The sequence below is a fragment of the Fukomys damarensis genome, unplaced genomic scaffold (genome assembly GCF_012274545.1).
Source record: "Fukomys damarensis isolate Sample0158 unplaced genomic scaffold, DMR_v1.0_HiC HiC_scaffold_6, whole genome shotgun sequence".
Taxonomy (NCBI): Eukaryota; Metazoa; Chordata; class Mammalia; order Rodentia; family Bathyergidae; genus Fukomys; species Fukomys damarensis.
In genome coordinates this window covers 28,827,043-28,842,584 of record NW_022900918.1, presented here as the reverse complement: position 1 = coordinate 28,842,584, position 15,542 = coordinate 28,827,043, and the positions used below count along the sequence as shown (strand labels likewise).

The following is a 15,542-nucleotide window of genomic DNA, read 5'->3' as shown; positions in this document are numbered from 1 at the left end:
TTTTTTTTTTTTTTTTTTTTTTTTTGGTACAGGGGATGGAACTCAGGTCGTTGCATTTGCCAGGCAGGTGCTGGAACCACTGAGCCAAATCCCCGGCCCATATGTGCATATCTTGATGGCATTTTGCAAGTAACATTAGCAACATAGTTGTTACCACTGACACACCAAAGAATTTCGGAAGTTGCAGTCACTTTTGGAAGAATTATGTCCCATATAGACCTTTTTTCTTTGGCCCAAGCATGATAGGAGGCAAGCAGACACAGTGATGAGTAGCACAGTTTGCATTCATTCTAAGGTTTCCAGGGAAGCTGTAATTCCTGAGAGAAAGATGCAGGGGCCATGGGAACAATCAGAGAAAGAGATTAGACTGGCTCAGTTGGAAAAATGGATGTCTCCAAAAGTTGTGTTGGAAAGGGAGGGGCATAGCATGTGAACTGAAACTGTTCTAGCTATCTATTGAGCCGAAATAACTGAACCCTAATTTGTTCAGTCCTGATGTTTTCTCCTCCCATTTCCCATTTAAGGTCAGGAGGCCTTGAACTATCTGCCCCTCCATGTTGCTTCCCCAAGGTCTTCCCTTTCAGAACGCTCTTGTCCCAAGACTTTCTTATCTCATCCAAACTGCCCTGGGCCCAGAGGGCTGGGATGATGAACCACAACACTACTCAGGGGACAATTTCCTTTTGAAACAAATGAATTTCAAAGGAAGGCTTTTAGACATAGCATTAGCACTGCCTGTATTTAAGAGGTGGCAGGCATGGGGTACGTCACAGATGTGCTGCATGAATAAATAAACATGCTCCTCAGACAAGGGTCACCTTCTCTCCCAGTCCATGGTAGTGCCAGAGGGTGCAGGTCTTTATTAACTAGTGTTACCATAATGGGATGGCACTTTGAAAACCAGACCAGATAACCTAGTTACTAGTTTACTTTGGTTAACGTAAAACATCAGGGAAAATAACCTAAGGGTTCTTGAATCCCAGTACAAACCACTTTCAGATAAAACACATCTGGTGTTCCTTCCCTGAATGGTCTACAAGAAATCAGTAAACTCAAGTAGGAGAGAGAGAGAGAAAAAAAAAGACAAAACAGCCTATACCATAAACTATTTCTTAACCTCATAAATTCTCTATATCCCAGCTAATGGAAAAATTAGTGCCTTATGCATGAGAGCTGATGTTGGTTCAGTCTCCTTATTAGTGAGGTTATTATTCGCTCGGCACAAGAAGAAAAGGCCAATATATTCTATCAGGGAAGAGCTAGTTTTTCAGGCAGACAACAATAGTCTGAACATTGGGGCAGAATTTAAATCAGCCACCAAATGAGCTAGTCTTATACAAAGATCAGTTTGAAAACTTGGCCATCGAGAGAGAATACCAAAGTGGTCGTTTACTATAAATGCCAAGTGGATAGGAAACTACTAAGTAAGTTGACCATGTGTGGTGTTCAATACGCTCCAGATAGTTTGAAAGGGAAAGTGGAGGTGGAGTTTCTTGGGAACCTTCCAGAATGACTGTACAGAGACAAATGAGGATGAGAGGAAAATAAGAAGACCAAGGCTTACACTATGCTGCATTGTCCTCCACACAGTCCTCTGGGAAGCAAGAGGAAAACAGATTCAAAGGAAAAAGAAAAAGAGATTATTCTATACACAATAGCACAGCACAGGTACAAAGGTTAGCTTTATAGGTTGGCATTCGACCCACCCCACCCTCAATACCCTCAGCATGACCAGTAGGATATTAGAGAAATCAACACAATCAGAACAAACTTATTGGTCTAAATCATTGCGCACTTGATGAGCTAACTGTCATGTCTGGCTTTTTAAAAGAAATTTACTTTCATAAACTCTATTCTGCTAAGGGACACAATTTAATGTACTTTTGATTTTCTTTATTGAAAGAGCTGGAGTAAAGTAACAGATAGCCCCTGCCCAAGTGTGTTCAGGAGCTATCCAGCGCATTGTGCTCTAATTTTCTGAGTTGTACAACTAATTGCCTTTTAGAGAGGATAATTCAAAACTTCTGTATGCTCAGATCTTTAAAATGGAGCTACTTTGTGCTGATTTATTTTTACACTCTCTACTTGCAGTGAATTGGAACTTTCTTGCAAAAAATGATAGTTTTGTATCAAATTATTCAAGAGAATTCATAGAATATAAATTTGAGAGAAAGGGAAGAGAACCAACCTCTCCCTGAATGCAAATGATCACCTCTGGCCTAGTTATCTGAAAATCTTTAATCTTCAGCTGGGATAGAGCATTGGTAAGGAGAGAAAGAGACAAAGCTGGCACCGACTGTTAACAGAATTAGTCCATGATATTCACTGATACCTTGACAAATCATGACTATTCGTGCGAAGGATTGTGATATTTTCCGATGAGTTCACTTTCCATCAGCTGCTGCATTTATAAGAATACATTCATTCATTCTTGGAGAGCAAAAATTACTTTAGGGTAGTGTGTTTGACAGCTGCTGTTACCTCAACTGTGTTTTAGGCCCACATGAATTTCCAGGGCCAAATGGAAATGTTTCCTCATTATAAAAGACTTTACAAGTTCCTTATAAATGTAATAAGGGGTTTAATGATGGAATTGACATATTTAAAATAGAGTATTCTTTTCACTTCTTTTATATAAGTTTGAGTAGCAGCTTGGTAGGAAGTTTTATTTCTAAAACAAACCCCTTAATTACTAGTTCACAAAAAAATAGCAACTGATGTAAGAACATTTACCAACAGAGCCTAAAGTTAGTGCCATTTACCACAGGTACTAATTTAAATGGCACTAAGAAATAACACTCAGTGAGCCTCATAGCTATTTTCATTTAGGGAAAAGGGGTGGGATGGTTGGAGAATTCTTTTGATGCTAGCCTTTGAAGCATTTTCTTTGCTGAAACAGAGAAATTAAGGGAAATCTTTTCCAATTATCCTCCTTTCCTGGGACACATGCTTCTTGTAAATATTCAGGAAATATCTTTTCAGGGGAAAATTAAAACAGGAGTAGGTAACATGAGACTTGTTTATAAACAGTTGCGATAGGCTGTAATGGATACCAGGTCCATCTGGATAGTTCACTGGCGCTGCTCCTGGAAACTGATCGTGTCTCCTCACTGTTCAGAGCCATCTTGGACCCATAAAGGGAAACAGGCCCTGGGGAGCCAACCAACAAATGGAGACTCTGACATTAGCTTCGGGCCCCGCTCATGTTTCTTGAAATCACTGAGGTACATCTCTGTCTGATGTGGACACAGCCTCTCACTCTAGGAGCCCTGGAAAGTAGCGTCAGTGGGTTTATGCTGGCTGGGAATTACAAGCTGTTCATTCTTAGAATTTGGGAGGGAATTGGCTTTCAATTCAATAAAAATTAGTACAGCTGTTCTTCTCACACAGCCTGAAGTCACATCTACAAGGAAGTAAATAGTATGTGCAATTTTGGAATAAAGTTGCTTGAATATCTACGTGCTGAGACTGGTTCTAGATCAGATGATTAACTGTTACCAATTGTTTTTAGAAAAAAGTTGATGAAAATATCTATTTTGAGGGTGACTAAAACAGAAGATCCTCAATCAGTTTGCCTTCTGCCAGTACTTTTCAATATCCTTTTATTTGGGGGTATTTTGAAAATTACCAATTAAGTTCTTCTGTTAGAGGTTCAAATTCCAGTTTTGTATCTGTCATATTTCAAACATCATATGAAAATCTCACAGTGTGTTATATCTAGACTGTGTTAAACAGCATAAACATATTTTCCTTGTTCTACTTCCCTTGCTTAAGGGTGGGTGTTTATTTCTCTCTAGGAAAAGAGTAAATGGTACTTTTCTGTTTCAAAGGGAAAAAGTTAATTAGTTGTCACAGATATCATTTTATTGTTCAAATTCAATGTAGTTTTAACTTAGTGCATGAAGCATGCCCGTTCTTTTCTTGCAGTTCATTTTAGTTAATATGAGATCTACTTTTTAAACACATTTTAAAGTGTATAATACAGTATTTCTATCTATAGGCACAATGCTGTAAATTAGATCTCTAAGACTTATTCATCTTACATTATTTCCCAGTTCTTAAATTGGATCTTGCAAAAATCCTGAGAGGTCTAAACTCTTCTAAATACGAAGTTAGAGCCAACTAAAGTGTAGGGGATGGGGACAAACCCAAGCTCACCATTTATGCTTCTAGTTAGAAAGACATACAAACCAATTTGTGCAGTAGATCCTAGTGAAATCTAAAGAAAACCATCATTCTTTAAAACACCTGGCTTGTTTGGCCAAAGCTAATTAATTGTTTAAAAGAAAAATGAGTAATTAATTTAAACTTTTCCTGATACTGACAGAAAACAGATATAAGCAAGGTAAAGCAGAAAGTTGAAGCAATTCCAAACTGATACAGAAAAGCTACGCTGAAGAAGGGATTTTATTTGTTAATAAATGATAATAAATTTATAACATAATTTAGCAGTTAACTACTTCACAGATAGACTTTATGTTGTAAGTACATTTGATTTTTTTTATAGAAAGTCTGAGACCTATTTACATCAAGGTCACATGCAACCAATTTAATCTTTTGAGTTCTACACTGTAGAAAGATATTAACTGAAATCATAAAGTCATTTATAACAGTGACTACAAAAAGTATTTTCATAACAGGAAACCTTTGAGATCTCAGTTTATATGCTACAGTCAGATATAGTTCAAACTCTGTATGACTTAAGGTTTTTAATCTGTTAATTTTACATCAAGATAATTGGCAAAGCAACACTAACAGTTACAGGCATATAAATTGTTTGTAGTACTGTAAATTGAAGGACTTGAATTAAATGTAATCAGGTAGTATTTCTTTGAAGTTATGAGCTTTTAACTTTTTTATGCCATATTTGGGTTTTAAAATACATCTGAAAAAAATTCTGTTTGCTATGCTTATGGCTGTACCTTCCAAATTGTTCTGGTGATAGGGACTGGTCAGTCCCTGACACACATTTGAGTGATTCATAGGTGACTATTTCTAAGGATTCTTATTTTTTAGAGGCAGATAAAGAAAAAATGTAGTAACTCTGAGATTTCTTGGCAGGGACTTTCCAATAGGAAGCTTTGCATATAAAAAGTCATAATAAAGTAATATTATATCATAATTGAATAAATAATCATCCTTAAAAAAGAACTGAAGTAGATGAATAAGAAATATGTTACTGTAATTTTATCTCTGGAAGAACGGGCAACTCAGTTTTCCAATTAATATTTCAGAAGAAATATGTAGTTGAAAATTTGGTCACTGTACCAGTTGATTAATAGTTATAAGATTTCTTAAATAATCGATTCTGCCCTAAAAGAAAGATCTTATTACTTTTCAGTGTTCTAATTAAGAACAGGAGCAAATATAAGAATGAGATGAATTTTCAACCCACATTTTTAGAATCCTATGACCTGTTTTGAAGAATGAATGATCTTGGTAAGAGAAGGCACCCAGAGAAGCCATCAATTCCAGAGTACTCACCAGCCGGTCCAAGCTTGTGCCTGCAGCAGTTGTGGGTCTTTCCTCGGGATTGTAGGGCCTAAAACGTGTGTTAAAATTCTCAGGAGCTGAGCGGGCAGATCTGAGACCTGGAGCAGGTTTGGGCTGGCCACATCCCTGGAAGACCTGGCAGAACCATTGAGAGGTTAAGAAAGTTACACAATGCATCTCTTCTAAAAATCATGATGGAGAAAGATGCAATGCCATGATATTCACATTTTGCATGGAATTCTTACTTTCAATATGCTCTCATTTTGATATTTGCACACACAGACACACACACACACACATACAACCACTAATGCAATAGAAAGAGCAGCCATATGCCCTGATTCTCAGTTTTCCCATATATACTTAATCCCTATTAATGGCAGTTTCTGCATTTGTGAATTTGCCTATTCCCCCATGTACTTCTTTCATAGACATAGGCAAAGTGGCAAAGTTGAGTGGTGCCTACTGTGGGGCATACTGAGGCTCCGTCTGCTAATTTCAGCTGTCATACTACCTTATAAACAAGTGTCCTTTTCGTGATCTATTTAATACCACACTTGTGTTTAATTTTTCTTCATGATTTTACTGCTTACAGGGCTCTCCAGCATGGGCCCGAAGTACCATCTAGTGTTCCTGAGCACAAGAATGTGGTGTGTCTCATGGAAAAAAAAAATGTATTTTGCATAAACATGTGTAAAGGTGTCTTTATTGCAAAACACACATAAGATAAGGTTATACCGTCACTGGATGACCATAATATTGGAACCAGTGCCTTCTAGGAGCCTAAACCTGTATTTCCCATAAGAATAATGGGCGAGTGTTTGATAACTCAACATTTGCACTGACTTTATAGAATGTAACCACAACAAATAATGAGAAATGGTGATATTAAAAATGAGGATTTTAGAGCTGGGCATAATGGGGCCTGCCTGTAATCCCAGCACTGAGGAGACTGAGTCAGGGGGCAACTGAGGCAAGAAGTTTGAGGACAGCTGGGGCTTCATAGCAAGATCCTGTCTCAAAAACAAACACAAAATTGAGGATTATAATAGCTAACTCGTAGGATGATTTCAGAATTGAACAAATTATGTTCCAGATACTTTCAGGTACTTAAATTTGGTATTCAGTGACTGTCCATTTGGAATCCATGTTGATGGTCAAGTGTATCTCATGTATATAACATATTAGGGCCAAATAATTCAATTAGTAGGCCAATAATTCAAATAATTTCTTGAATAAGGGAAACCTTGTACTAGAAATTGTCTTTGAAAACCCTCTCCTGAGCAAGCGTGTGAAAAAAGGACAAGCAAATGTGGATCAAATCTATCTAATGACAGTTTCTTGTCATCTTGTTGTTGACAGCTGTTCATGCCACAACTAGTGTTGCTTTGGGAAATCAAATATTTTATTGTAATGAACTTAGGGACTGAATAGACATTTTTTTTCCCAAAGGGCTTCATTCAGAGTGCTGTGGAAGCACCTCGTTTACTGGCATTACAAGCTCTCTATTCTGTCACTTATCAAGAGAGAATATATTTCCAGGATTTTCTGAAATTCGGTAATAGTTTGAGAATGTCTCTCTTACATTTGTACAAAGATGATTCTTTTAAATGGCTTTTTTCAGTAAACTATTCCTGACTATCGATGTGAGTGAATGCTTAACTGGCATGTGTATATTTACAATGCATTTGTTCTGGTTTTGTTATTTGATTCCTGGCTGTTTAGCTATAAAATAAACTTTTTTCATCATGCATATTATGTGATCTCACTGAAGTATGCAGAGAGCCCTTGAGCGCCATTCCCAGAGACAAATTCCATCTTGAGACACAATTCATTTTGCTTTACCACTACAGCTAATTTCTCTTTTGTTGCATTCAAAAGTTCTCCTTCAACACAGCATTTTGCAGAGAAGGAGTACTCTGCCTTTGCATTCCCCAAGATTGCTCTTAACACACTATTGATTATTCTTCTCTCACACAGTTTCTAAAGTTGATGGTGTAAACCAGTGTGAGAAAGATAGTGGGCCCCTTTCTCCCTAGGGCCTAAATCATTTCCTTGTGGCAAGGTCACTGCTGAAGGAGAACATTAACATTTCCAAAGCTCCAGGGATCTGTTGAGTGTGCTATTTTGGATTGCTTTGAAAATGACAGCTGACTTTTACAAAGTCTAAAGCCCAGGGCAAAACAATAATAATAGAAATCTTGGTGAGATTTCAAGAAGGCAGGCACTGACAGAGTTAACAGAGCCTCCTAATCTGCTCTTTGGGAAGAATCTCGATGTCTGGGTTGAAGTTTATTCAAAAGAACGTGGAATGCCCTAAAAGAATATTTGTGTTCCGGGAAGATACTTCATCTTAACAGAAAAACTTAGTACTGCATTTTTGTTGTTGTTTGCTTTAGAGGGTGTTAATTACAACAGAACACAGGTTAGTAGCATAGTCCAGGGGCTTTCTGTTTTCTAGCTTGAGTTTTGAGGATCGCTTCAGAGATTGCTGGGTCTATGATCCAAACCAAAGAAAATACTGACTTATAATCATTTTGGAAACAGTGCCTAGCTCTATAATCAGGTGGAAATCCACATAAAAATTTGTCATAATAATCTCTTATCTTGAAAGTCCCTTAACAGAGATAATGAGACAGTTGGAGGCCACCCAAAAGGGAACAGAATGATTAAATGTAGGGAAGGGCCCCAGAGGGATTATTACTGCTTTATACTTTTATAGCAGAACAAAACAAGGACATCAATGGGAACTCACATGCAGCCCCAGAATGAAAAATACAGCAGCTACAAACTATCCAACTAATATACATGCATGTGTCTGAATCCTGAAATCCTGCCTGGTAGTCAGAGCCAACTCAGGGATTGCCTGCAGCTCAACCCAGAGATTGACCATCAGACCTGGACACTCTCTATGAGTTTGGATCCCTTATTTTACATGGAGGACCTGGATGCAAAGGGGGGGCAATTTCCAATTTTAGGGATCCCTTTTCCTTTGGGAGGTCACTGCCCTGACTTGCTCTTGGTCTCTCTGCTGTGTCTCCCTTCTTGCTCATGCAGAACTCCCATTATAGCCTTACTTCTGGCTGTATTTCTATGCATCTGGTCTACTTTCTACCACTTCTGGATCCAAGAATCCAGATATAGTAACAATTTCTATTGTATTGACAATTGCACGCTTAACACATGCGCAACGGTTTGAATATTTGTGTCCTCCACAAACTCCTAAAGTGAAATAAATCTCCAGCGTGATAGAATTAGAAGGCAGGATCTTTGAGAGAACACTAGCATCTGTCTTTTTGCCTAGGATTAATGCCCATGTAAATGTACACTCTTGTTTCTGATTCACCCAGTTTATGAATAACAGTATACAAGAAAAAATATTTTAAAAATATGTTAGGTAGAAAAAATACACATATGTTCTGACTCTTTAAAGGGGGGGAATGTTATTTGTATTTTCTCAAACTATTTGGCCACAGTTTTCCCCAGAAGGTTTGCACAAGACTGGTATCCCAGAGAACACCTCCTGGAAACTAAACTGTGAAGGTAGTTGTCACCTGCCAAGGGGAGAAGTGATTCATGTGGAATTTTATCACTTCAGATGCACCTGTGACACCATTCCACCCTCTTATACCTTTAATTTGACAGAATGCTATTTTAGTCACTAAATGTCTTCTCTTTACAGTAGAACAGAGGTTTCTAGAAGATGTAGGTATAGGTTAAGCCACCTCATTGTGAAATAAATCATTAGCTATACTCCTTTCAAAAATAGAATCAGTATCACTCCCTGCCTGTATCTCTCTGAGGGATATTGCAAAGGATAATTAGATAATTCTAGGAATCATTTGGAGACCCCAATGTAGACAAATGCTGCAGATGTACAAAGGAATTAGCTTTTTTTTTTTCATTGAGTTTATTGGTACATTTTAGGTATACAGTACAGTTACATTCATCATTGGTTTTTCTCTGGTGTGAAAAACTATAATTGTTCATTAGATCCTAATGGTATAACTGATAATGTGAAACAGGAAGAAAAGGGCTAAAGGTGTAGGGAAGTAGGAAGGGTAGGAATTAACTTTTTTACCTAGCTGATTCTGAACTTCAGGAAGATATTTAAAAGACAAGAAATCTGTCTCTTAAGAGGATTACTAAGATGATTTCTCAGAAGTATATTGGCATTCTGAGATGAAAAGCCAACATTAAGATAGAAAGTGCTACATGAAGAGACCTTTTGTAGTTTTGGAGGGATGGAGAGGAGAGGCAGGTTTGGTGATAACAAGCTTAAGTGCTGTGTCTTAGGATCCTAAATACAAGTATTTAGAATCTAAACGTTGGAGAATCTCAGTGTATTTTTTTGGTTCAACGTAGTGTGTACTTTTGGGGGGGCATGCATCTCTTTGTATTCATCTCTGCATTATCTTTGATTAGACATTTACAAAAGACTTTACTGGCAAGCTCACAACAATGGCTGCAGCTAGATCAATTTCCAAGAAATTCTGTCTTCCTTCTCTCTTCTCAATGTGTTCTTATTATGGTAGAAAAGATGCTGCTCTTTCCACGTGCCATTTTGAAATTTGCAGCACTAATATTTTGAATTAAATATAGATAACAGTTCATACTGCCTAGATTTTATTCGGATATGATGTTTTGAGACTAAGTGATGTTTTATTTACTTATTGGATTCTAATTTATATTATAGTGTTAATGATTCAACTATTTGCTAGATGATACTTGGGGAATTTCTATCACATTTATACTCAAGGAAACAAAAGCTATCATAGCTACATGAGTCTATGTATCATTTGTCCAAATTATTATTTTCCCCAGAGAAGCTGTAGTGTTAATGGACATGAGTTTCAATTCATGTGGGTTGCTAGAACAAACCCTCTTAGGCAAAGTTATTTACAAACAGAAGTTTTTTTCTTATTGCCTCAAAGGCTTGACATACACAAGATCAAGGCACTGGCATATTCAGAATCTGGTGAGGAATCTGCTCTTGTAGATAGCATACTCTTATGCAACCTTACATAGCAGGAGACAGAGGGTCCAAAAGGGCCTAAAGTCCCCTCAGGTCTCTTTTATATGGGACTGAACCTAAAATTACCTCCTAAAGCCTGCACTTCTAAATGGTATTAACTTGTGGTTTAAGCTTCTACTATGAATTTTGGGTGACATTCAGACCAGAGAAAGAGTCATGAGTGAGTCTGAAAGTTCAGTACACTAGTTTCACCCTTTACTTACACATGGGAGACAATGGGATAGCCTATTTTCTCCAAGTTTCAAGGTTATTGCAAAGATAAAATGATATGGTGCAAAGAAAAGACATTGAAAAAATGTAGAATAAAGTTGTATTATTTTACCTGAAGTAATTTATAATTAAAGAGGATGATATTGAGCAATAAATCAAATCTATGGGTCATAAATAGCTATGGATGAATAATTTAGGCTCCATGCAGAATAGGGTTTTCTACATTTTGTTCATCACTGTACCCAGCATCTATAAGAGATCCCAGCACATAGTATGTGTTTATAAAACTTGTCAATGAAAGATTATGAATTTTTTAGTTATAATTTCCCCATTTGCAAATATCTATTAAAGGCAATTAACATGTGGATATTTGTAATAAGAGAGAAAAGATAGGAAAGAAAAGAGAATAAACACATATTGAGTGTGTATGACAGACACTTCTCTATGCTGTGTGTTTTATACACTTGAAATCAAATAACTAATTATCTCTTCAAATTCAAGGCTGAACTCTTTTCCTCAGACTTAAGAAAACACAATGAATCATACATCCATGTTAAAAAAATCATTTGATATCTTCTTTACTCCATTTACTGTGCCAAATTGAAGCAGAGCCAAATCAACAACTTTGCTTAAACTAGTAATGAGAACAAAAACTCCCTGTTTCTTGATCATTTTCCCAATAATTATTCATCATATTGATGTCAGTTAAAAAGTAGACGGCCTCCCACACAAAATAGATTGGCTGGGGAGAAGCGGAGGGCCACAGGTACTAGAAATTCAGTAACCTCCCCTCACTTGAGGCAGACATGTGTCAAGACCCCCAGTGGATTCCTGAAACTGCAGGTAATACTGCAACTTAAATGTTTTGCTTTTTCCTATACCTAGACACTCATGATAAACTCACTTTTTCACTGAAAAGAATCACTTTATGCCTTCTGTGTGGCATATCTAAACTGCCAGCATCACTACCCCTGAGTATTATTAAATAAAATAAGAACACAAGCACTATGATGTCGAGTCTATTGGATAATCAGGACAGAGACTGAGGGACTAGTAGGTGGCAGCATACACAGCATAAACACACTGTGCAAGGGGATGATTCATGTTCCGGGCACAGTGGAGCAGAACAGCTTGAGATTTCATCATACTACTCGGGATGGAGTGAAATTTAAAACTCATAAATGGTTTACATATGGAATTTTCCATTTAACATCTTCGGAAGGCAGGGTGACCATTGGTAACCAAGACTGCAGAAAGTGAAAGCACAGATCAGGCAGACGACTGTAACTGGGTTCAGAGCTCAGGAAATGGCTGTTACTTATGGCAACGTGGCAGACAACGTGGACTCTACCAACCCACCCTTTTCAGAGCCTCACCTGGTGGAAATGGCAAACAGTAGCATCTGTACATCGCAGCCGTTGCATCCCATCATCTAACCTCAATACAAAGCAGGGGACCCTTCCTCAAAGTAGGGGTGGTGACTGGGATACGTGTGCGGGAGTTTGTGAAGATGGGAAGGGGGTCCGAGGACAGGTAGAAACAGGTGGGGGGAGAAATAAAAGGGATCAAGATGAGGCATATATTGTCCCAAATTCCTACCGTAATTATACTTTAGCACATATCACAGACATATACTAATACAGAATTTTAAAATGTGAATAGCTTAAAATATTTTTTTAAAACATTCACTTAATTAATAACAAGAACAGCTACCTCATTCCCATTACATAATATTAAACTCATACTCTAAGGTTCAAGTTTATATACTTTTTTTTTTCTGGTTCCTATCAGCTTTCTGCTAATATCCTTAGAAGCGCTTTCCTGAATACAAACTTAAAACATTTTGATTGTGACTTCTCTAGTCACAAAATCATTGCACCCTTGAAACGGAAATTTTTAACTACAAGATTTTTCTTTTTTTTAAGTTTCCTTTATGGATTACCTTCTTCTAAGAAAGCAGTTTTTTACTCCATCCACTTACAACTTCTCTTCTTGTCTCTTGTTTTCCGTCTCCCTCCTCTGAATTTCCTCTCCTTTTCTTTTCTCCCTGACTTATGCTTTTCTTTCCTTAAAGACTGATTACAGTGGTCTCCTGGCCAACTCCTCTGGCAAGCTCTAGGTCCTTGGATAGGCTCAGGATTCTGTTCAGAGAATTTGGGGTACTACTGAATCAAGTCAAGTTTTATTTTGGCCACTTTTTGTGGGCTTCAATTTTCAAAAGCCAGCTACCATGTCAGTTTTAAGGTTTAAAAATTTACTTTTGATGCTTACACAGTTTGATTTCAAAATATCTATCTGATGCCTGGTGTATTTTTAAAAATCTTTTCTTCAGTAAAAACACATTCTTTCCATTGGCTTGAGAGGAAGGCCTTTTTCCCCCTGAAGGTTTTGCATTCCTTAAAAGCACAACACATTGATATTTCTTTCCAAATGGTGAGCAGGGAGGAATCTCAAGAAACTGAATGCAGTACATTTTTGGGTGGAGAGAAAAAACCCATGACTCTCTCTGCCTGGCAAGTATTTCTGAGTCTTTCATTATGTTCTTTGTTTAAAAGGTTTAAAGTAGCTCTTTTAAATCACTTTGCACAATATAAATAAATACATACATTACATCAGATTGGCTATGTCCTTTGTTTAGCCCATGACTCAACAAATATTTGTGTGACAGGGCTGGGGAGAGGAGCTGAGGATATGCTTATTAGAGGAGTCCCCACTGTCACAAGGTTCTGAATAGAAATTAACCAATTAGGATGTGAAGTGAGCCATGGGAACCCCATGCGGGGCAGGTGACCCAGACTGGAGAGTTTAGAAAGCTGGATTAGCAGTGTGGGGCTGCAACTGGCTCTTGCTACCTCATGAGATCACCTGCTACATTTTCCAGGAATTTTTGCAAGTCAGTCGTCAAGCACAACAACTAAAAATTAAATTGTGTAGTTGTATAAATTACATTAAAAACAAAGGCCGCATATATTCAGTAATTCCTTTTCAAATTTCTTTATTTCTATTAGTACATACTTGCACTATATGATGGGTACATAAATTGTGGGGAGTTGGTACGTGACACTTCTTAATTCTTTTTTATGCTCCCTTTTTATTGTCATCTATGCCCTCTAGATTTGTGTGGACTGCCTTTGTAAAATGGGGCTATTAGATCATGGTGCGGTCACAGCTCTCCGAGAAGGAAGTGCTGAGAGCTGTGGATAAGAGGATATATTTGTGAGACTGGGCAAAGAGACCCCTTGAAGTTCTCTAACCCTAATAATGCGCAGACCATGAGATGCATGGCCCACAGAAATTCTCTTTAAGGCAGGAAGAAGTTTCAAGAAAACTTTCAGGAGACAAGGAAAGCATCTTCTGTTTCTCCTAAGAACACACAGGGTGTTAAAAAAGAAATTGAATTTCAATCATCTATTCTTGAATAGATTACATTAAATATAATCCTCTCATCTTTTCCCCTAAAGTGAAAGAAGATCTCAAGATAAATCTCCCAAGGTTAGAGATAATCAGAAGTTTTCCTTTATGGTGGAGAGGAGAAAAAAAAATTTAATCTCTTTTACATAGAAGGAAAGTTAAAGCTAGCTTCTTTGGATGCATTTCCTATGAGTGTGTTACAAGCATTTTTCTCTAACTTTCACTTTACATTACAAAGAAACCTGTCTTTTCCCTGCCCCCTACATATATCTGAAAGATCTAGTCTGGTTACAAACAGAAATAGAACAGAGCCTGATTTTCTACACAATGTTGAAGAAATCAAAGAATAGAAAACGTTTCAAGGTTACTATTTTCTTGGTAGAATATTATATGTAATAACTGATGGGTAAAATGTAAACTTTGAATTTGAAAAAGCCCGAGAAGACACTGCAGCTCTAGAATCATTGACAGTGCACATTTCCTTTGAAAACAAGACTAAAGGAGTAGAAATAGAAGATAAAGCTTTATAAATAATATGGCCATTTGCTTTTTTCTCAGTGACCAGGCAGAAGGGGCCAAACTACCTATCAAATGGAGCATGCCATGTTTTTCCTCCATGAAGAATAATATGGCACTGGGCAGAGGCCACTGAAATTATGCTAATTCTCCTCACTGGGGTAGTGTTGGTGTGGCCAACAGGCACATATGACTGGGTTATTGACATAATCGCCAGCAACTCAGCTCTTTCCCGGAGGCTTCCTAGATATTTATTAAATATCTTATTAGATATTTATCCAGAACTGAGTCTTTCACAAAGAGATAGTCTGGCATTGCAAATAACACCTTAAGTGTATAGGATTAAAAGCAGTGATGTACATATAGAATGTTATCTTCAGATCTTGTATACTAAAACAAGCCCACAGACTCTCTTGGATGAGGCAAGACCACAGAATCAATGCTCTTTAGAGTTTGCATAACATGGATGTTTTCAATAATAATAGTTAAGACTCAACATTTATGAGCGGCTTTGATTTGACATATCCCATGCCAAGCATTTAATGCATTCCTTATATCACTCTATTACTGTACTCAGTCAACCCTATGAGTAGATACTATTTAAATCCTCATTTTAAATGTGGATTAATTGAGTTTAAATAGATAAATAATTTGTTCCAAATCTTACAAATGGGAGCAACCAGATCTCTGGGAAGTCTGATGTTAAAATCTGACTGTAATTGCAGTGCTAGCCTAAAGAATTTTAGACCAACTTCAAGCACATTGTAAGGTATTTGCTGTTCTTTATCATTGAAGACTTTCTGGCATTATATTTTCATGTTCTGAGTTCAACTCAGAAAAGTGTATTGTGTTTTCCATGTGTAAAACTAGAAAGGCT

The 15,542-nt window shown here is 37.3% G+C and overlaps 1 protein-coding gene across 2 annotated transcripts in view; it reads right to left on the bottom strand.

Annotated features, from left to right (window-relative positions):
• The window catches only part of Gpc6 (glypican 6), a 1,098,597-nt gene that overhangs the window by 92,864 nt on the left and 990,191 nt on the right, over positions 1–15,542 (bottom strand). The window contains exons 6-7 of one of the 2 annotated variants that reach the window (XM_010630646.2): positions 5,485–5,628; positions 1,565–1,594 (exon numbers count right to left, since the gene is read on the bottom strand). In XM_010630646.2, coding sequence (XP_010628948.1) covers positions 1,565–1,594; positions 5,485–5,628 — 174 coding nt within the window. The remainder of the gene's footprint in view (positions 1–1,564; positions 1,595–5,484; positions 5,629–15,542) is intronic. The other variant, XM_010630653.2, reaches the window with a different exon arrangement.